This window comes from Phyllostomus hastatus, unplaced genomic scaffold (assembly GCF_019186645.2).
Source record: "Phyllostomus hastatus isolate PE091 unplaced genomic scaffold, TTU_PhHast_1.1 phas_contig_150, whole genome shotgun sequence".
Classification (NCBI taxonomy): domain Eukaryota; kingdom Metazoa; phylum Chordata; class Mammalia; order Chiroptera; family Phyllostomidae; genus Phyllostomus; species Phyllostomus hastatus.
The window spans coordinates 13,086,057-13,108,793 of record NW_025333611.1 but is presented as its reverse complement, the minus strand read 5'-3'; the positions used below and the strand labels follow the sequence as shown (position 1 = coordinate 13,108,793).

General features: G+C 51.6%; 2 protein-coding genes across 3 annotated transcripts in view; one reads left to right on the top strand and one right to left on the bottom strand.

Annotated features, from left to right (window-relative positions):
• FABP6 (fatty acid binding protein 6) overlaps positions 1-9,602 on the top strand; it is a 31,102-nt gene extending 21,500 nt beyond the window's left edge. Inside the window, exons 2-5 of the mRNA XM_045828694.1 lie at positions 5,984-6,071; positions 7,428-7,603; positions 8,101-8,190; positions 9,471-9,602. Of these exons, the coding sequence (XP_045684650.1) occupies positions 5,984-6,071; positions 7,428-7,603; positions 8,101-8,190; positions 9,471-9,524 (408 nt within the window). The 3' untranslated portion in view covers positions 9,525-9,602. The remainder of the gene's footprint in view (positions 1-5,983; positions 6,072-7,427; positions 7,604-8,100; positions 8,191-9,470) is intronic.
• Positions 9,603-16,239: 6,637 nt separating this feature from the next.
• The window catches only part of CCNJL (cyclin J like), a 48,769-nt gene continuing 42,271 nt past the window's right edge, over positions 16,240-22,737 (bottom strand). For both annotated transcript variants that reach the window (XM_045830254.1, XM_045830253.1), the window contains exons 4-6: positions 21,429-21,731; positions 19,721-19,880; positions 16,240-18,300 (exon numbers count right to left, since the gene is read on the bottom strand). In XM_045830254.1, coding sequence (XP_045686210.1) covers positions 17,877-18,300; positions 19,721-19,880; positions 21,429-21,731 — 887 coding nt within the window. In that variant the 3' untranslated portion in view covers positions 16,240-17,876. The remainder of the gene's footprint in view (positions 18,301-19,720; positions 19,881-21,428; positions 21,732-22,737) is intronic.

The following is a 22,737-nucleotide window of genomic DNA, read 5'->3' as shown; positions in this document are numbered from 1 at the left end:
AAGTTAACTCATTTGTTATTCATAACAACCCTTTAAGGCAGGCGCAATGATTTTCCCCTTTGTGCAGATGAGAAAACCAAGACACAGGAAGATAAATAACATGACCAAGCACATACGACCAGCAAGTAGCAGAGCCAGGATTCAAATCCAGGCAGCCTGGCCCCATAGTCTCTATGTCGTTTAATTTTTAATTATTTCTAATTGTTGATAAGCAAAATGCTGACTGGGCTTTCCAAGAGAAGACTGAATTTCTGAGCCTCTGATAGAGTGAGAAGAATCATGACGGAACCACCTTCAGAGGCCCCACTTAGCCTTGACATTCTAGGATCAACCCAATTAGTCTTTCAGATTCTTGGTTAAGGAGAGAAAGAGGAAGGGGGCTTGACCGAGGAATCTATAACACCAGTCCCTCAGGGACCCGTGAAGGGCCCCGGAAGCTGCCCAGGTTAGCAGGCTGGTAGGAGGCCTAGGGCCTCTCCTCCAGTCAGGGACTCGGATACCTGCCTTTCCCACCCCCTTCACCAGTTACTCTCAGAATGATGGTGGCTGAGTTGAAGCAGGAGTCAGAGCCCAGATCGGTAGTGGGCGGTCCAGAGGGACTCGCCTCGGGGCCCTTCTTTATTTCCATTGGGGTACAGTTGCTCTGTTGGTTCAATGGCCCCATAAAACCTCACCGTGAGCTCATTTACTCCTCATGAAAGGGTCTCAATGCGTGCCTGTGTTAATAGGTGAACCCCAGCTGAAGAGGGAGAGACTGGGTGTGGGTGGGAGGAGGGCTGGGGGTCAGACGCACACACAGACTCTAATGAAGGGAGTGGAGCTGACTCAGGTGTTCTGGCGCCAATGTTGTCCTTTCCACGCCCCCACCACTCCCCTCTGCCGTTGACTCTGACCTTGGATGAGTAGCTACTAAGGAGAAAACAGTCCTGGTCGAGCAAAAGCAAGGGTGTTAAATGGGGGCCTGGAGAAGCCATCTGGTTCACCTGGCCAGCTCTTGCTAAATCCCCTGGCCTGGAGCTTCTTAGGGTGACTGTGCATCACAACCACTGGGGAACCTGTCAAATGCAGATTCCAGGGCCCCACCCAGACCCCCCTAATTAGAGTTTCTGGATCAGGGCCCAGGGATTTCCATCTTTCACAAACCCTCCCCTCTTGCACCTTCCTCGGTGTATGATGAAGACCACACTTTGGAGAACGCAGCCTCATAGTCTACTACTCCAGATGGATCTGAACAAATAAAACAAAATCAATAGTACCCCAGTGCCTGCCGGGCACATCTCCTAATGAAGTATGAAACGCAGCCTCTCTTAGAAGGGATTACAATGTAATTGGGAGATAAAAGACACTCTTTGTGAGGAGTTAAGTTAATGCCACGATGAACAGTAATTCAAAACAACAGGTAGATAGGCTGGACAGACTGCCAGTGAGTAAGAATAACAGTAACATTCAGGGAGCATCTTTGAAATACTAGATCCAAGGCTAAGCACCTTATTTATATACTCTCATTTAATCCTCGTTTAATCTCATGGGAACTCTGGACGACAGTTATTTTTATCCCCACTTAACAGTAAATGAATTAAAGCTTTGGCTTATTTGTCTATCCTGTCGGATCAGCCTTCCCTGACCCCTGGAGGCGGTGGTCAGGGTGGTATCTCTCCCTGCATCATTACGGCCTTTATCTCATTTATCACACCACATGGTCTTTGCCTGCTTACTAGGCTGGGTCTCCCACAAGACTTGAGAACAGACACTTGGTATCTGTCTCGTGCACAGTAGGTGCTCAGCTAATACTTGTTGAATAAAGGAAGGTTGTGTGTCTGAAGTCTCAGAGCTCACACATGAAGACTCACACATAAGACTTAAAGCCCAGGTGTGCCCCTAGGCCATGACAAGGAGAATGTACACACTAGGGGGATTCCTGTTAGGAACAATCTATAGGTTAGAGTAGTCAAGGAAGGCTGCCTGGAGGGGGTACATTTGTAAGGACAATTACAATTGAGAAAGACAGGTGAAAAGTGAGCAGTCCTTCCAGATAGGCCGGAGCACGAAGGTAGGATTCTCCCTAGTACACATTTCCTCCCAGACTAGAGAACCCCACGGATTTCAGGAGATTGCACTGCACCCCCTAAACCTCTTTAGCTTATTTGCCCTTTGCCACCTTATGTCTAACTTATAGCCAGCTACCTCTGTTCAATTATTTTCATCCAAGTTTACAGGAAAGTGGCAAATGCTCTATTGTTTCCCCTGCCTAGACTGGGGTAACATACTGTATTCTATTAGTGGATTTCTCCATTTGGAAAGTCCCTTTTAATAATGAATGGAACAGTTTTCAGTTTCCACGAAGAAATAAGGTCCATAATGTTTAAAATATACTGCTAATTGGGGGCAGGGAGTCAAGACAAAATAGTATCTTTGGGTTTCAATTTTGTTAAAAAGAACAGAAAAGCCCTGGCTGGTGTGGCTCAGTGGATTGAGTGCTGGCCTGCAAACCAAAGAGTCGCCGGTTTGATTCCCTGTCAGGGCACATGCCTGGGTTGCAGGCCGGGTCCCCAGTTGGGGGCGCACAAGAGGCAACCACACGTTGAGGTTTCTCTCCCTCTGGTTCTCCCTCCTTTACCCTCTCTAAAAATAAATAAATAAATAAAACTTTTTAAAAAGAACAGGAAAAAAAAAAGAAAAAGCATGAGCATAATATGCTTGTGTGCCTGCGGGAAATGTCTGAAAGGCTCGATACTCAACGGCACGGCTGAGGGCTCGGGAAAGTGAGAGGGAGCGGGATGTGGGGCCCTCACCTTCCCTTCACGCTCCTTTGAGCTTTTGCCCTTTTTAGACCTGGAGTGTGCACTAATTTCACAAGTGGAAAACAAGACCCTGCGGTGGGAGTACAGGTATCCTTGAGTTTGTGTTTTGCTTTCTCCCAGATTTCCTACTATGAACATCTATTACTTTTATAATCAGAAAATATAAACCCTTTCCTCCATAAAGGTTGTTTTTTTTTTTAAAAGATATCAATTCTCAGGATGGCACCATCTGCGATGTTGCTGGGTGGAATGTTTGGGGAAAGTACTAAAGATGTTTAAAACACTGCGTCCCAAGAAATTTAGCACCCAGGCCAGCTGGGTATAAACCGATTTAGTCCCAACATGGCAAAACATGTTAGACTCTGTGATGTGCCCGATCGCATAACTTTGTAATCCCAACCTGGGGCTTTAGCTCAATGAAATGCTTTTAAAAAATTTCCCTGCATATGAAAAAGCTCACTGCGGCCTGGCATTTGTGGGGGTAAGCTGGGATCCCCCTACAAGTCCAACAGCAAACATTGTGTAGCCATTGCTAACAATCAACGTGGCAGCTTTTCAGAAACCTGGGACTGTGTTTACAAACGAATGCTGGGCAATGAAAAACAGGATGAATATTGTACTTGCATGGTGATTATACCTATTATGTATCTTTTCTAATTAGAGCCAGTGAGAAAGAAAGCAAGGATGAGAGTGAAAGAAAAGAGTGAAAGAGGGAGGACGAGAATAGAAAAAATAAAAAGCTACAGTGTTAGGGTAATGGGATTATGGATAATTTTTGGAAATGTGCTTAAATAATGTTGGAAGTTGTTTTGGTAGTAAATATGAATACACACAGGGCTCTGTGACTTTGGGCAAGTTCCTGAACTTCTCTGAACCTTGGTTTCCTCCTTGGCAAAATGGGGTCAATAATTGTACCTACTTCATAGAGTCATTTTGGAGATTAAATGAAATAATCCATGTAAAACACTCAGCGTTGTGCCCAACACATACTAAACAATAAATGTTAGCAATTACTGTCATTGTTATTGCATCGTTATTGTCAACGAGAGGAAATACTCGTGTGCTCTATGAGGGAACGTAAACTGTTAATAGCCTTCAGAAAGGCGGTAGAGTAATAGACATAAATATTTTATAAAAACCCTTTGTTCCAGGAACTTCATGTCTAGGAATTCATCCTCAGCAAACAGTCTTAGTATATAATCTGCCATGTACACCAAGAGGTGTGAATGAATATGCTTATCTCAGAGTTATTTATAACAGGAAAAGATTGGAAACAACCTAAACATCCAGAAATGGCTATGTAAGTTCTGAAACATATATACAATAAAATACTCTGGAGCTATTAAGAAGGGTATGATATATACTTTTATGTAACGATACAGACATGAGCTATATCATTACATAAAAAGAAGTTATAGGACAATATAACCTCATTTACATAAGAAAGTACATGTATTCATTCAAAAGTCTAGACGGATAGACACCAAACTGTTACCAAAGGCTGACTCAGCCAGGACTGCCAGTTGCTCTGAGTTATGAAATTTTCACATATACAATTTAGCATGAGAAAATCCACGATGATGATGATGTTTGTGTGTGTGTGTGTGTGTTGGAGGGTGGTTTAATGTATGTGTTTATGTTTTTTTTTCTTTTTCAATAAAAATCCTGGCTGGGTTAAGAAATTCCAAGATTGAGCCCTGGCTGGCGTAGCTCAGTGGATTGAGTGCCGGCTGCGAACCGAAGTGTCACAGGTTCGATTCCCAGTCAGGGCACATACCTGGGTTGCAGGCCACGGGCCCCAGCAACCACACATTGATGTTTTTTCTCTCTCTCTTTCTCCCTCCCTTCCTTCTCTAAAAATAAATAAATAAAATCTTAAAAAAAAAAAAAGAAATTCCAAGATTGGAGATTGAAGACTGGTAAAATGTGGTAAAGCTGGTTTTATCAGTTTAGAAACTCCAGAGTCCCAGCGCTGGGAGTTAGCAACTGCGGTGAGTTCTGCTTTGGATCGAAATGATGAGGATTCATGGGGAACTGACTCTGGAAACAGAGACTTGCAAAATTTTCTTCATTAATAATAAGAAGGATGAGAGCCTTTGCAGAGAGCTTCATGCTTTGCGTTGTCAGTGCACTGGGTCCAGAAAATAGCCCCACAGTGCAACCAGGGCAGGAGTTATCATGGAGGAGATGGAGTTGCCGGATGACAGAACAGGAACCGGAAGTCAGGGGTCTAGATTCCTAGCCCTCCCAGAGGTGAAGCTCAAGCAAAGTTCATCAGACTCCTAGCCCATGCCTGTCACAGAGTGAGTCTTTACGTACCCTGGTACCTCCTCCTCCAGGCTGGCTCCTGGGGTCCATGGGCTGCTGCTTTACGCTGCTTGCATTCTCTGCAACATTCTTGTATCTATTCTTCAAGTGTTCTTTGCTGCAGCCAAACTCATTGTTTCCTTTCATCCTGGCCCTTTCCTCCTTCATCACACTGTTCCCTTCTCCTAGTATGTTGTTTCCCTAGTTCTTAGCCTTCTCCAATCTGACTGCTTGTCCTAACAGCCAAATCCCATTGTTCCTTCGAGACCTGTATCAAATGCCTTCTGCACAATGATACACCAGCCACCTGGACTTGGTTGCTCCCTCTTCTCATGCCCCAGGCCACACATCTGCATTTCTCTCGGGACACATCACATGCCCTGCTTGCACGAGAGTTTTTGCAGTTGTGTGTCTTGTCTCTGGACTAGCCTGGAAGCTAGTCTTGGAAAGGATGTGTGTCTCATTCAGTGTTTCCTCTGCGCCCCACGCACGAGGTGCTCCATGTGCTTTGGTCGATGGCTACGGGAGTGAACGAGAGGTGGTGAGCCTGGATGAAGGGGAGATACGGATGCATGGGGGGAGGGGTGGACAGGATGGAAGACACCTCAAGCCCTGTGCAGTGCTGGCCCTGGCCCTGCTGGGAAGGCAGTGGGCCTGCAGCCAGCATTTCCCCGGGGTGAATAACCTCGGGGCTCTGCACCTCCAGGCCCTTCCCACATCATAAAACATCAAGCACTTCCTTTTCAGGGGCAGGAGGAGAAGTGGGGTGACTTAGGGGGCTGAGCCTCAGCATCTGGGAGGGTTTATAAGCTGGGGCAGCAGACCCTTCAGCACCATGAACCTTCTTCCTCATCCCCGTGCTCCCTGGCCTCCAGGTCTCCAGGCCTCCCGGCAGCATGGCCTTCAACGGCAAGTACGAGATCGAGAGTGAGAAGAATTATGACGAGTTCATGAAGCGCCTCGGTGAGTGGGGTCCTAAGAATACCTTCTCTGGGCTGGTCTGTAAAAACCAGCACTGGTCTGGGAACCCAAATTCCTGGGGAAAAGTGGGACAGGACTTCATTTATTCGTTCATTCACTTCCTCAGCTGATGGGTACTTCTCTGTCCCAGGCTCTTGGGCTAATACGAGCATAAAGCCTCTGACTTTAAAACACTCAGGGAAGATAAGTATACCCAATTTACTCAGCAGAAACTTGGGGCCCAGAGAAGCTGAGTTACTAGTTCAAGGTCACATAGCTAGAGAAAGTGGTAGAGACTTGACTGGTTTGTTCATTCAAACATTTACTGAACACCTACTACATGCAAGGGCCAACCCACTGTTACTGAGGGGGCACCTAGCCTTGCTCAGGGTTGCAATGTAAGTCCCTGGAAAGGGATATTAGAACCCACACAACCTTATGATGAGATGATGAGCAGTGTCACCACAAACTGCCTTGTAAGAGGTGACTGAGAAGTTGGCATAGAGACTAGGTCTGACAAGCTATGCACTCATTCAGTTATTCAATAAACAAAGGCCTCTTACTGTGTTCGGCTCTGTGGGTGGAGAGATCAAAGGCGCCATACCTGAGAGGTTTGCAACACTGGTTATGGGGAACCAACAAGACAGTGGACTTGACAATCCTGCAGAAACCCTGGTGTTCCACCCACGTCTGAGGCAGTGCAGTTGTCGGGAGTCTGACAGCCCCCGGGACCAGTGCCCTCATCCTGGAGGCAGAGAGGCCCCAAGAGCCATGCTCATGAGCCCTGGGCCTTGGGGAGGCAAAAGCCTTTCTGAGTCAATTGTCAGGAGAGGCCGTGAAGGAATGGTGACTTGGCCTCCCCTGCAACACTCTGGTATGGAATTAGGAATAAGCCAGTGTCAGCTCTAGACCTGGTTGGTGCTGCCCAGAATTTCCACTGAGCTACTGGGAGCCCCCTTTCCTGCTGTGGGTCTTCATTTCCTAACCTGTGAAATAAGAGCCACAGAAGACAGTCTTGATGGTCCCCTTCATACCAGAGCTTTGCAAACTTGGCAAGTTTCTATGTGTTGTATTACTATCCGAAGAACAGCTATTATTTATTGTCAACTACACAGCAGGAGCTTTACAAGACACTTCATGCTTTACAGCCACCCTGTGAAATGGGCCTTCTTACCCCATTTTGTGGATGGAAACACTGAGGCTTGGAGAGGTATTTGCCCAAGCTGCGTGGCTCACAGTAGAGCTGAAATGTGTGCTTTTAACTGTCAGGGTAGCCTGCCCTAGAGGAGGTGAGCTCTTTCCCAAAGCCACAGGTGTAAGTGGCTCTTACACAGCCTATCTGCATGTCCCCTGCGCCAGGGCTCCCCAGCGATGCAATTGAAAAAGGCCGTAACTTCAAGATCGTCACAGAGGTCCAGCAGGATGGGCAGGACTTCACCTGGTCCCAGCACTACCCCAGCGGCCACTCCATGACCAACAAGTTCACCATTGGCAAGGAGTGTGACATGGAGACCATGGGGGGCAAGAAGTTCAAGGTGAGTGGCCACTGGAAATGCTATTTATTTAACATTCCCTCATTGATAGATACTCACCAGTGGATAACCTAGGTCGGATATGTAGGCTGTTTACAATTACAAACAATGCTGCAATCAACACCCTTGGACAGCATCATCCTCCTCCCAGCAATGATGGTCACGACTAACCCTGCAGTTAACAAGGAGGCTCGCCACGTGCCTGGCACTGCTCTACGCACTTGACATGTGTCGTATTCAATCACTCAATCCTCACAGTAACGCCATGAGGCAGGTATAGTTACAACCCCCATTTTAGTGGCACGCAAGGGAGGCATAGCAAGGCTAAGCAAGTCGTGCAGGTGACCTGTGTCTTTGGTTCATCTAATCGTATACCTACAGGGCAAATGAATCCCCGGAGAAGACGGCTGGGGCTGCAGGCAGGCCCTGCACCCCCGAGGGGCTGGCCTGCATTGGGTGGCCTCTGCCGACTTAGACTCAGGGTTCTGCTTCTCTTCCAGGCCACGGTGCGGATGGAGGGCGGCAAGCTGGTGGTGGATTTCCCCAACTACCACCAGACTTCGGAGATCGTGGGCGGCAAGCTGGTGGAGGTGAGTGTCCTGCTGGGTCCTGGCAGGACCGAAGTGTTCTTCTGCCCCCAGCCGTGGCCTCTGAGAGGCAGGCCTCTGGGCAGCTGGCTTTATCAGAACCTCCTGTGTGTCAGGCCCTGTGCTCTCGTTGAAATTCACAATAACCCTGTAAGGAGGGATTTATGTCTCCACTTTACAGATGAAGAGATTGAGGCATGCGGGGGTGCTAAGTGGTCAGCTAGAGGGCACACAGCTTTTATGACAGAGATGGGATTTGTGACTCTGGCACCCACACTCAAGTGACCCCCGAGGCCCAAGTCTGGAAGCCCAAGTGTCAGTGAAGGGGCCATCCAAGAGACCCCTGCAGGGGCGGCCGACACCCTGCTCCGTGATGAGACTTCAGGCCCTTCCTGCTAGATCTTCTGATTTTTCCAGAGAGGCTGGGAATTTGCACTTCCTCGGTGAAATCTCCAGATTGTTAATGTTGGCAACTAATGAAATGTTTTTAAAACTCCTGGCAGAGCCAACACACACACACCTGTGGATTGACCCCTCACATACTCGATGCTCTGTAAACAAGGTTAGGGGTGGTCTCCTGGGGGGCTCTTCCACTTCTGCTGCCCCACTTCCAAACCCGGGGCTCCAGATGTTCCCCCAGGGCAAAGACATGGAGGTGAAGTTAAAAGGAAGAGCTTGCTGCTTGCCTCTGCTGGACAGGAGGACGGACTGACGACACGTGCACACACTGTGACAGCACGTCTCGGTGGCCTTGAGCTCAGGGCCCCGCACACAGGGCCCTTCACCGAACGGTTTCCTCTTGTCGGCCTCTCCCATAAAACCTTATGCTTCCTGAGGGCAGGGGCCACATCTGCCATCACCGGGCACCGCTGCCCCACAAATACCAAATGGGACAGAGGTTGAGTGTGGCCTTCTGACCTCAGATGGGTTACTTGACATCTCTGAACTTCAGTTTTCTCACCTGTACAATGGGGACAACCTCACAGCATTGATGGGAGGATTCAGTGGGAGAATGTAAGGGACGGGCCTCGCCTGGGGAACTGAAACGAACAGACGGGGGGAAGTTCGTATATAAAGAGTCATCTATCTGCTTAGCACTTATGCTACACTGAGTCTGCACAGTGATTCGTGTAGGAAATTGGGACACTGAGGCCCAGAGAAGTCGTGCAACAGATTCATTTCTACTCAGGGCTGAGATTGGAGGCCGGTGTTCTGACAGCTGTGTCCCGTGGTCCCCTTGGGGTCCCAGCACTGACCCACTCTGTTCTGCCTGCTTCTTTCAGATCTCCACCATCGGCGGCGTGACCTATGAGCGCGTATATAAGAGGCTGGCCTGAGCAACCAGGCGGGCTCCAAGGGGGCTACAAAGCCACCAATAAAGCTGGTCCAAGAATGGGCCCTCTGCTCACTCCAGAACATCTTTGTCTTTGTTTTCTGGTGACGTGGGGGCAGGCTCTGGCTGGGGGAGGGTGGGAAACCGTTGCGGATGGCTATATAGGCCAAACCCTGGTCCTGGGATCCCTGTCGGGTCGATGTCATGGCAGAGGGAGCCTTGAATGTGGACTCAATGTCTTGAGCCCCCTGCAAAAAGGCAAAGGCAGTGGCTCAAGAAGCACTGTGGGCACACTTCTGTGGACCCCGCTCTGCCACCCACCACTGTGTGGGCAGACATAATACTTTAAAGAGACCAGTGTCACCTGGGAGGGGAGACAGTGACTCTGAGATGGGCCACAGGACAAGCATAGCAGAGTTGACATGTGGGGGTGGTGAGCAGGAATGACCGGTCCAGGAAACGACCCCTGCAACTGGGCTCCAAGGCTGTGCAGACACTGGGTGGACACCCAGGACTTAGCTGGGTAGGTGGCCTAGCATGTCGCTGGCTCTGCCGGTCATTTCCTGTGGTGTCGTTCCTTTGGGCCTCAGTTTACCTACTGGTACCAAAGGGTGCCGGGGGATCAATGAGGGACTGAGGAAAAATGATAATCTATAAGGTAGCAAAGGGACAATGAGAGTGACAGGAGGGGAGACGGGGGTGTTATGGTTTGAACTAGTAGCTTGGGCAGGGGAGGCCCAGAGAAATGAGAGAGGCTGTGGGGGGCTGGGAAAGGGGGTCAGAAGGTCACCAGACCCCCTGGTGGGTGCCTGGAGCCCTGAGTCGGGAAGGCTTCTGAGGCAGCACTTGGATTTAGCAGACGCCCCTGCCTGGTTACTGCACCTGCCCGGGGTTTGGGTGTAGGAATGCTGGGCTGGCCCCTGGCCAGATAATCCCTAACCCAGGGCACTGAGCGGGCTTTTTCTCCTCTCCCACCCCCTGGGGGAGTGGCCACATCTGGGTTTCACCGGATGTTGTTCTGTATGAGAATTCACTTATCTTCACTACAAGGAAGGCTTTACCTGGCTTGTAAACACTAGAAGCCAACGCTATGTGCCATAAACAAAACTATTCACAAAGCTGGAACTGGACGATGTGGACTTCAAGCTTGATTCTGTTCCTGCCCAAGGCCCTGAGCTTGAGACCTCCCTTTGCAAAAAGGCTGAGAGACAGAAAGTGACAGTAGCATCAAATGGGAAATTTCCTCCTTGACTCTACAGAGGCAATCACTGCCAGACCACTGAGAAAGAGAAAGAACACAGTCGTCGACCCGGGATCCGCAGGGAATATGTTCTGGGACCCCCTCCCAGGGACTCCTGAACTGCAGACAGTGCCGAGCCCTATATGTACTGTTTTTTCCTGCACACACACACACACACACACACACACACGAATGATAACGTTTAATTTACAAATGAAGCACAGTAAGAGATTATTAATAAAACAGAATAATTATAACAATATACTGAAATAAGGTATGCGAACATGGTCTCTTCCTCTCTCAAACCATCTCACAGTGGACTGTACTCACCCTTTTTGCGTTGATAGGAGATGACGTAACACCGACGTGATGAGATCAGGTGAATGACGCAGGTGGTGACAAAGCCTAGGCTACAACAGACCGCCTGACAATACGGAACAAGCACGGGACGGCTTCTCAGTGGCGTATCCAAATTGCCAGCGTCACTACTCCTGCGCTTCCAGGTCGTCATGATGTGAAATAAAGCTCACTTAACGTGAGCGCTGCGATACCAAGACAGACGATCTGATAACCAAGGTGGCGACCGATGGCTGCGTAACGTCTGTGGCGCCCTGGCGCTGGCCGCGTCCCGGGCGGGAGCCAGCGGGCCTCGCGAGATTTCATCCCGCAACTCAGAATGGCCCGCAATTTGAAACATGAGTGGTCTACTGCTGAAATTTTCCATTCACTATTTTTGGACCGTGGTTGACCATGGGGTAACCAAAACTGCAGAAAGTGGAACTGCGGATAAGGAACTATTGGAGTAACTCTAAGAGTTGAATGATCTAACTCGCCGTGAATAAACATGTCCCATGCATACAGGGCATAAGTAACAAGGATCTGTGCACACAGCAGGTGCTTAGTAGGTGCTACTTGACCTAAGGTCCTTGCAGCCTGTGTAATCTACAGCCTTTCACTCTCTGGGGGCTAGCCTCCCCCGGACAGAGGGCAGCGCTAGACCACTAGCAGCGGTTCACTCCTTGCCTCCTCCCACAGTCTGCCCTGAAACTTGTTTATCTTTCCAAGAACAGCGGGAGCCTCTACCTCCTCCACCAACTGCGGCACACAAAGCCAGAACCCCATGAATTCTATCATTTTGCCAAGACTTATTGCTAATTAAGTGAACTAGGTAAGCATTAAATTAAACTAGCAGTGATGCTGTTTCCCCTCCAGACTGAATAATTATTCATAATGAGCTTGGATAATAAGTCTCTAAATAACAGCGAGTTAACCATAATTGGGCTAAAAATTGAGAGAGACAGAGACGAGAGAGACAGAGACATTATTTTTAGTTTGGAAACTGATTCAAGAACAAATTCAGCTGCAGTTGGTGTGGCTCAGTGGATTGAGTGCTGGCCTGTGAACTGAAAGGTCGCCAGTTCGATTCCCAGTCAGGGCACATGCCTGGGCTGCGGGCCAGGTCCTCTGTTGGAGGTGTGTGAAAGGAAACAGATCAATGCACCTCTCACACACTGATGTTACTCTCTCTCTCTCCCATCCTTCCCATCTCTCTAAAATAAATAAAATCATTTAAAAAATAAATTGTTAAAAAGAACAAATTCAAATTATTGGCTGGGAAGGCGTTCTTAAGTTGGCATTGGTACGGATTCAGAGACTCATGGAGGACCTCAGAGCTCACCTCGTTTAATGTCTGTATTTCACAGATATGGCAACCGAGGCTGAGAGAGAGAAAGACATTCATCTAAGGTTACACAGCAGAGATGAGTCTCTGAGAGTAACGTGCAGTGGGCATCCCTGGCTGACGGAGGCTAGTTTCTCGTCCAGCTCACGAGGGTGAATGGGATAAGATGAACTAGAGTCAAGTGTCTATTTTGCTCACATCTTGGCAGAAAGGTTCCCTCAGCCAGTAGAAGGGACAGTGGGAAAGAGCATCAACTCTGGAGTCACATTGCTACGGTTTGAATCCCTGTTCCACCACCCAGAAGCTGAGTCACCTTCGGGTACGTTCATCCATTACTTTGAGCCTCAGTTTCCCCACCTGTAAGTGGGGACAGTCACTGTACTTACCTAACAGAGTTGGCATGCTACACACACACTCAATAGCAGCGGCTGCCACACGACCACCATCACCTCCACGATCACCGCCATTGTTGATTCTCAAGCCAGTGTGGTGAAAGGCTGAGGAAGGCCTCTTCCGTGAACTTTTGAGGCACGAGGGCAAGCTGCGGGTCGCTCAGAGTCCTATCTCGTCCCCTGCGTGTAAAACGGACTAAGCAGACCTGCCCTTGGGTCACAGAGGAGTTCCGAGCACAGAGGGTAAAAGTCCGAGTTGGTGGCTTCGAAAGTTAGAGGAGCTGCATCCTTCTGCTGTGACTTGCAAGATGCTGTAGTCACTCCCCACTCAGTGCAGGTGCCCTTTACCCAGGCTCTTCGTGACCTTCACCCTGACCCTCGAGAGGCCGCTCTTCCCCTCTGCCAGGGAAAGCACATCCCTCCTGACAAACTGGTCTAGAGAAATGGGAGCTTTACAAACCACCACCAGGTGGCACTCCACCACCCGCCTGCCACCCGCGGTCACCAAGGTGTGACTGTGTGTTGGGGAGGGCAGGATAAGGGGTTCAGACAGTAAAGTCCTGAGTGATTGGACCTTGGTACCAGTGTGTATGTGTCATTTAGGGTGACAAGGCATTGGAGGCCATGTGGCTCCTCAAGTCAGGCACATGCGAGTGTGAAACCCTCTCCTGCCACTTCCCCTTGGTGACACGAGCCTCCTGAACCTCAGTATCCTCATCTAGAAAATGGTGATGACTCTAGCTCGTGGGGGTGTTGTGAGGCGCACATAGGAACGTGTCACAAGAGAGCACAAGGAACGTGTCAAATACACAATCTGGAACATAGTATATGCTCAGCGAACAGCAATTAAGGGCCCTTCTTGGTTGGCTTTCTGTGAGAATGGGCACACACAGGGTCAGAGCTTTCAGGGCAGGGAGAGCTACCCCAGCCTGGCAGCGCATGGGCATCGCCTGGGGGTCCTGTTAAAAGGACAGTCCCAGCCCTAGCCCAGACCTGCTGGACAAAGCTCTTTAGGTGCCAAGACCAGGGAGCTGTCATTGTGAAGGGCTCCCCAGCCAGGCATGACAGAGACAGTTCCACTCCCAATCCTTCCATTTGCAGATGGAAAAGCTGAGACATAGAAGGGAAATGACCTGCCCAGGTCCACACAGCTATGGAGTAGTAGGCTTGGCTCCCTCTACATCCTGCCTGTAGTGTGTCTCTGGCAGGCCCCTGAGCACTGGTCAGAGCTGGCCCAGCAGAAGACTCCTGACCACTTTAGTTCTTTCTCCTTTAAACCAGAGCTGGGGTGGAGGGAGGTGAGGCTCAGAGGCTCACCCGAGCCTCCAAAGGGAGGAGCCCATTTATTTACAACTTTCCTCCTGGAACCCACTGTTGAATAATGATGCCGTATACTCCACGATTGTTTGCCATAAACCCAAAGTGAACACTGATCACTGTCCTGAGTTACCAACAGGGAGACGGAGGTTCAGAGCAGAGAGCTGGAATTTCCCAAGGTCACCTAGCTCAGGTCAGACAAACTCAGAGCTTCCACTTCTCAGGCCCAACGCTCATGTCTATGTAGCACTAGAAGTTGGAAGCTACCAGCCCAAGGGCCACTCTAACCTACAATGGTATTCATTGTTTTTCTGTTAACATGTTAAAACATTTTTCTAATTAAATGAAAAATTAGTAGATTTCCTAGAAAAGTGTAGCTTTCCAGTTTTTCTGGAAATTGGAAGGTTTGGCAACAAAGAGCTCACATCCCTGAACGGTGTTACTGGCTGGAGCTGAGCAGAAGCCATCTCCTCAGACGGACACTGGCTCCAGCAGTCCCACTGACAGATGGATACACTGTCATGACCTGCCTGCACCTCTTGGGTCCTTGGACTTGAGATGCCTGTCCAATGCTATGGCCTTTCTGCTGAAATTCAAGTCACAAGGTCTTTCTTGCAGAACAGAGAATGTGGTAATAAGGACTGGTTAAGATTCTTTCCTAGGCACTTGGTGCCAGGGATGGCCCAGAGGTGGGGTCCCTCCAGGGAATGCTCCAGGGGAGGAGCCCAGGCCTGGCCCAGAGCTCTGCCTTCACGGGTGGGGCTGGGGAACCCCTCCCTGTCCAGAGCCTACGCAGCGGGGGCAGACAGAGCCACAGAGCACCTTGTCCCTCACATGGCAGACGTGCAAGAAGCCGTGTTTCTGTAGTTCTGTCTGCTGGTGAGTGCGCTGTGTGTGAGAGCGCCTGCCGCTCTGGAACCCAGAAGCACGGATGCCAGGCCACTCTTTTATGAACCCATGTCCATTGTTCTGTCCGGTCTTCCCGCCGGGTGAGTAACCCGGCAGGACAGCTAGGAGCCGTCCACTCATTCCAAACCCCGCAGGCACCGCCGGCTGGCAGGGCAGCTCCCGACTGCCGGGGATTGAATTATGGCTCCTTCCTTCCCCACTGCTTCCTCGGGTGAGTAACCGCTGCGTGCCCCGCTTCCTGACCTATAAAATACAGCTGAGAAAGTTCCAGCCTTGTCGGGTTACGAGGTGATGATGGGAAATGCCAGCAGAGTCCTTAGCGTGGTGCTTTATACACAGTGAATGATGCTCAGCAACGCCAGCTGCTAGGACTGGTGCTACCCCCACCAGGCAGTGATATTCTAGGTGTTCTGCTGGGGGTGGACAGCTTAGGACCCAACATCAAACCGAGTAAACCAACTAACAAGAGCATTTCCGAAGCTTTTAACCGTTGTGAGGAAAACAAAAGGGGGTGATGGCAGAATAATTAGGGGGTGTTACGAGAGCCCACTTTGGGAGGTAACATGTGAGTTGATGTCTCTCAGCCTTGGCACTATTATCATTCGGGCCAGATAATTCTTCATCGTGGACGCTGTTCTGTGCATTGGAAGAGGCCGAGCAGCGTCCCTGGCCTCCACGTGCTGAACGCCGGCCCCCCCCCCCCCCCCGTCTACTGTGACAACCAAAAATGTCTCCAGACACTGACACGTGTCCTGGGGAGCACGAGTGAGCCCTGCTGGGAATCACTGAAACAAAGGAGAATTCAGACGTGGGAACAGGTGGTGGAGGGATGGACTTTGAACCGGAGGACATGAGGAAGCCTTGACTCTGATTCTAATCCAGGCATCTGCAAGGCTGAGCCAATTCCTGGAACTGAATCTCTCTCGCTAAATATATAATAGATTCTGTTTCTCTGCAGAACACTGACCGAGCTAGTGGGAGAGCTGGGATGCCCAGCCTCAGTCAGCCCGGCTGCCCGTGTCCCCAGGGACACCCAGCCTCACAGGAGCCAGTTCTTCTGTCACCCACTCCCCCCAAACTCTCGGCAGGAGTGAGACCCTTGGGCCGATGTGGAAGGGACTGGGGTGTGGCTGGCTGAGAGAAGACGACGAGGAAGAGAACTCGGAGACCTAGAGCCGGTGACGTGTTTATTGCAGGGCGCCTTTTACTGGGGGCCCCTCACAAGCCCCCAGCCGCAGAACAGACAGACACCATCACTTGAAATCCAAACCGGTTGTACATAAATAGGAGGCTGGCAAAGGAAAAAGAGAAAAACAAACAAACGTGCGGTTTCCTATGTGAGTGTGACCCAGTGGCAGCGCCACACCCACGCCCAGTCTCTTCTCCTCCTGCTCCCATGCGGGGGCTTTCTCCTGCTGGGAACGTCACCTGCGGGCCGACTCAGCAGCACGCCGCCGCGCGCTGGCAGCCACTTGCCGGTCCCCCGGACTGGCAAGGGAGTCGGCAAAACCCACGTGGGTTCTTCTTAAGAAATAAACATACGGAAAAATGCTTTTGTGGTTCTTCGCACCTCTCAGTTCTGTTGGGTGAACAATGTGTCCCCGATCCAACCGAAAAAAACAAAAAACAAAAAACAAAAAAAAACCAACACCACCACACTGAGCACAGGCCGTGAGTCCAGAGAACATATTGCACATGGCCCCCGAGTGGTCCTGAGAGCCCCCTCGTGGCAGAAACCCAAATACTGGCTTTTGATCCGAATGATCGCTTGCCTGTCGCTGGTGGTGGCATATACACCGTACACCCCCCTCCCCAAATGCAACTGGCCTCAGACACACATTCCACATGATTACCCTTTGCTCTCAGCCAAACTCAAGGCCGAGCCTAGCTTTAAACTCAAGCACTAGAAGCAGGCAGAGGAGGTAGAACCTCTGTCTACCCTTCAGCCACCTTTTACCTCTGGTTCTACAGGTGAACACGGCATCCAAAATGTGGAATCTTCTGGAACCCAGAGACTGGAAAGTGGTTCTCCCCAACCGTACGTATGCTTTTGAAAAGGGAGCCGTCACCCACTGGTCAGTCACAAGCCGAGACAGAAACCTACAGCCCGCGCATGAGACAGGCAGTGTGACAACCAACATTGTTTTTCTCCAAAGGAATTTTCAAGTATCACAAAATCCCTGATACAGTATGTAAACAAGACTTCCTACTGAACAGAGAGCTAGGTCACTTCGGGAAGCAGCAGCATGTGAAAAGTCTAAAAGGGGGGGACGGTTCGACAGTAAAGGCAACACAGCTACCCACCGGGCCTCAGAAGGCAGACGCGCAGGCCCCACCCACCCACGGGCCCCTGCACGGGCCCCCACCGATCCATCGGGGTCCTGAGAACACGTCAGACTGCCCCTTCTTCTTCAGTGGTGTAGCTGCCGTCGGCAAATACAGGAGTCTTTGATGCTGAACACCGGATGTGTGTCTGTAGACTGGTGTCTGCATCCAGCTCCCAGTCTCCTGGCCTCTCACCAGGTGTTTCTCGATTCTCCGGGCCCCCGCCCCAGGGGATGGCCACCGAGCATCCCCCTGTACTGCAGGCACGTGTGGAAGACGTTTTCCAGAGGAATGCTCTTGGGTGAGGTATCTCATTGACTGTTCTGCTCCGGGTCCGTTTTACTTAAAAAGAGCACAGACCCTTTCCAATCCAGGGCAACGAGGCTCTGCAGGGATGGCCCCCCAGTGGCCTTGTTCCGCTGAGCCCCCCTCGTCAGCATCCTCTTCCTCTGCCTGGGTCCCCGAGGCCTCCCCGGGAGGCCCAACAGGGCCCTATCTGTCAAAACAGCCCGCAGGGAACGCGTGACTCCCGCTGAAGTAGCTGCTTCTGTAGGTGGTGGCGAGGCAGTGCCGGGGCTCGGCCGCAATGGCCATCTGCATGCTGAGGGATGCAGGGAGGGGCATGGGGCACACGTCCAGGGGCTGGAGGGAGGGGTACGGGGTGTGGACAGAGGAGCCCGTGCCTCCTGAGAGCAGGCTCCCCGAACAGTGGGCCTGCAGTGAGTCCCGATAGGCCAGACACAGGTCCTGCACAGGGGTCTGGAACTGCCCCAGGGCCACCGGCGTCGGCTGGCTGAGGGTGGGGTAGGCGGGTGGCTGGAACAGCATTTGGGTGGGGGCTGGGGACGTGCTGGGCACCATCGCCAAGGCCTGGCTCTTGACTGTGACGGCATCCTTGAGGACGTTGTCATACGCTCTGAAAGGGAAGGACCTGGGTGAGACTCAGAGGCGAAAGGCTGACACCTGAGAGCGCCTCCACCTGCCCTGCTAAGTGGGGTCTGTGCGCTGTCACCGCCGGACCGTGCCCAGCCTGTGCTCACTGCCTCCCACCCGGCCTCAGTTACTGTCCCACGAGCCTCAGGCCTGGGATCTCCGCTTGGGTCCAAGTCCTGTAAAGACCTCCTCTGACCCCTCAAGACTAGCCTCGCTGTCCTGCAGTCACTCTGCCCGCCCCCCTCACGGTCAAGACCCTAGGTGATAGCTTCCGGGTTACTGCCGGGCCCTGCGCCGTGCTGAGTGAAAGCTCCGACCAGGAGGACCCTGTCTGCTCCTGGGCACTGCTGCGTCCCACACCTGGCAGAGCGCCTGCCCAGAGGGCAGAGCTCCTGGCGCTCAGATAAGCCCCACCTCCACCTTCAAGGCACTTCCAGCGGCTCTGTCCCAGCTGGGTCACTCCTGAGCTAGAGGATCCCAAGCAAGGTGCCCACGGGGCCTCAGTTTCTCCATCTGTGAAGGGGAATGTAAGACAAGGGTCCATGGAGCCGCAGCAGGCCTGGGAAGGGGGCTGTCCCAGAGTGGCAGCCATGAAGAGGCAGGGCTCGTGGCTGAGAACCCGGGGTCCCCCGTCAGCAGTCCGACCAGGCCTCATTCTCTGGTTTTGGGTAGCTTCTCAAAGGCACAGGTTTGAAGACAAGGCCCAGGGAGCAAGACTGAGACTTCAGGGAAATGAGACAAGGGCAGCTATACCTGGAGGCCAAGAGGTGGCTCTTCAGGGACCTGGGCCCATGTTCAGTGGGGCCAAGCATCTGGGATATGCTGCCACCTGTCAGGTGGAAGAGGGACTGGGTGCGGCCAGGCAGGATCTTTCTGTCTTATCTGTGCTCCTCCCTCAGGTCACCACTGAGCTCCTTCACCTCTGACATCAGTTTCATGGTGCTGGGTCTACGAAGCCTTGAAGCATCTTCTCTGATACACTGAACATTTCCTCCCCAAGATCCCCAAGGAAGCTGTGGTCTCTTAAGTGAAGCTACTCTGGGCTTAGCTGGCTAAGAGGTCAGCTTTGTGGCCACACCTGAAAAAACAGCTTGTAATGAGAGTCCCTCAGTGCGATCCTCCATGAACTGACTGACACACTGGGACTCAGATCAAAGAGCCAGACATGCAGAAGGTGGTGCACACAACCTCGCTCCGCCTCACTCCCTGACCCTAAATCTGTAAACCCAAAGCCGCCCCAGACAGGAAGCACCAACTCCCCACACCCCAGTGCCATCAGGAGTCCCCATGACCCACGAGATGCGAGACTCTAGCCAGTGCGGGGGGCGGGGGGGACCCACCATAAATAAGTCTCAGACTTCAGGAAATCGCCTGCATTGGGCCCGAACTGGAGAGGGACTTACACCAGCAGGATCTCGATGCACGTGCTGAGATGTTCCAGGGAGTAGTTTGAGATCCTCTGCAGGTCTCTGGTCCAGTAGGGAGAAAGCTGAAGGCAAATTCTAGAAGCCCCCACGCAGGCCGCAGCGACCACGGAAGGCTGGAATTTGTAGAAAATATGATCTGAAAGAGAATCAGAGGGAGTCAGCCTCGTTACGCTTTGCCTCCCAGTGCCCTGCCTGCCTGGTGCCCCCTAGAACTGGTAGACAAATGATGAGATGCAAAGCTGTTCACTGAAGCGCTGTGCCACCCCCACCGGGCCACGCACGCCATGAAAGAGTGCAAACGGCAACAGGTGGAGTTCTTGCATCTGAAACACCGTGGCTCTCAGTCCGGGGCTTCTGATGTTAGCCCAGGACGGCGACTTTCACAATACGGTCCACAGCGGGCTTGCCGACGGGCTGCGACGGGACCACAGAACACCTGTCCTCGCTTTGGTTGTCAGGTGAGAATGACATGCCATTTCAGAGGCTACTTATCAACAGTAACAAAGCCTGGATCACAGCAGGCACTCAGGGCAAACCTGCTGAATCCATGAATGTGAAAATGAGTGACTACAGCATTTGGGTATCTGTAACTAGAACTGGCACTCGACTTCCATTTCCTGAGGAATCTGCCCCCTGCTTTACTTAAGTATGATTGACAAATAAAAAACTGTCCGAGTAAATAAGATGTACTGTGTGAGCCTTTGAAATATGTACACACTGTGAAATTATCTGAGAAACCCTAATGTCCCACACTAAGCTACCTCACAACTTGGCAAAGCTGGCACTACTGATGAGCAATTTTCCTGAAGGACACCTGGTTATCAGTACCCTGCCAGGCTGTCTTAAATTGTTTATGATTTTCGATGACTTCGACTCTTGCCTGTTAAAGCAAGAAATCAGTCAGGGTGGTATTAAGGTGACAGGCACAGCCTCAGGCCCAGACTGCACAGGTTCAAATTTTAGCAATGGCTCGGGGTATGTTACTCTGCCTCTTGAGCACCAATTAAGGAAACTGACTTGTAAAATGGGAATAGCAGAAACGACTTTTAGGTGGAGTCGCTAGAAGGTTCAAATGACATAATGGAGGCAAAGCACTAAAAGAAAGTGCCAGGTACACAGTAAGCACCCACTTCATACTTGATAGCATAACTGTTGACACAGTTAACACGTGACCAATTCGGTTTGTGGTGGGTTACTGGGTGGTTGGTCAACTCTACTGTGCCTCTGACCCAGTACTTTACCTACCACCTAGATTTTAAGATACTGGGAAGAGTGAGATTCACATGCAAGTCCCCAAACAGGGCAACTTCATTGCTGAAGCGGATGCAAACATAACCACCTCCCCCACCCACCTGTATGGTGACAGCTCTTCCAGACTGACCTATCTACAAATCTGTCCTATTTAGATCTGCAGTGTTGCGGGTTACCATAAAAAATTTACCAGGTGATCACTAAGTTTGAAGGATACCAGTGGCCTGTCATAAGCTGCTGGTTCTCTTTTGCACATGATTGGTAACACACTGGGTGATTCCTGGCTTATCTGTTGCAAAGTGGGAGTGATGTGGGTGCATGGGCTCCAGTCCATGAGGACTCCCGGGATGGACATGCATGCCCCTTGGTGCCATACGATCCCGGCCCCTGGCTAGGTGGGGAAGCGGTGGCAGGTTCCGACACTGGGCCCCACCTTGCAGGGTGACCTCCAGGAAGTAGTGGGCGTACTCCTTGAGGCACTCTTTGGTCTTGCGGGGGCAGGTGGTGGGCCAGCTGTGGCAGTGCTGGTCCTTCTGGCTGACAGAGGCCAAGAGGTAGTAGTCCAGGAAGTGGGCGGGCGTGGGCAGGCAGAGGTTCCAGCTGAAGGCCTCTAGGAGCAGCAGCTCCGTGCTCAGGAGCTCCTTCTTGGTGAGGGTGAAGTTCTGGCTGCTCAGGATCCTCGTACTGTTTATCTGCTCCAGCTTGGGTACGTGGTCTTCCCTATCCTCGAATTTACCTGTGGGAGAGACAGAGGTTACTGGGAGTCAGCACTAGCCCGCACCCGGGAATTTAGTAAAGGGCCATCTGAACATGCCTGGCTGGTGCTGGCAGGGAGGCCGGGAGGCCCGGAGGCCCCACCGCCGAGGGAGGACGAACACGTACACTGGATCTGTCAAACCTGAGCTCGAGCCCCCAAGCCCTGGCTTCCGGCTGTGTGATCACACACAGGTATCTCGCCCTCTCTGTGCCTCAGTTCTCTCATCTGTAAAACGGAACCTGGACCTCACGAGGGTCTTGCCAGATGCAATGACAAAGCGCATACCCAATGTTCAGCCCAGCATGTGGGACACAGAAAGTACTCGAGAGTCGCCAGCGCCCACAGTGAGGGCTTGGGGGGTGTGGGGGATGGTTCTCCTGCTTGGTCGTGACTAATGCAATCCCAGGGCGACTCAGAGGGTCAGGCCGTAGTCAGAATGATGCTGCAAATCTGACCCTGTCCCCCCCCAGATGTGGAAAAGCCCTTCAATAGCTTCCCACTACCTCAGTACTGAGTTTAAGCTCCGTTGGTGGGTTTTTAACCTGGGTCCTCTCAGAAACAGAGTGCTTGGGAGGTGAGCCTCGGAAAGACTGGGAGGTGAGAGAAGACAGGAAAGGGGAGAAAGCCCAGAAGCGTACTTTATCAAGCGTGTCACCACCATGGACAACTAACGGCGCCTGTCCCTATGAGAAACAAGATCGAACATGAGCCTTGGTCAAGGGAACCATGGCTCTGACGGACTAGCACCCGACAACGTCCTCGGCACAGAGAAGCAGCCAGCAGCAGCGGCGGGTGTCAGGGTCACTGAGGGTGCAGGTGCTGGGGCTGCGGGTGGGAAGTGGCAGCCATCCCTATGGGAGGCTCTGCAGCTGTAACCCCCCTCACCGTGGGGGAAACCACGCACACCTGGCTGGGGCCCCCCCACCACAGTTCAGGAGGCATCGTGCTCTCCTGGCCTCCTCTACGCAGCCCCTCTGTCTGGGGC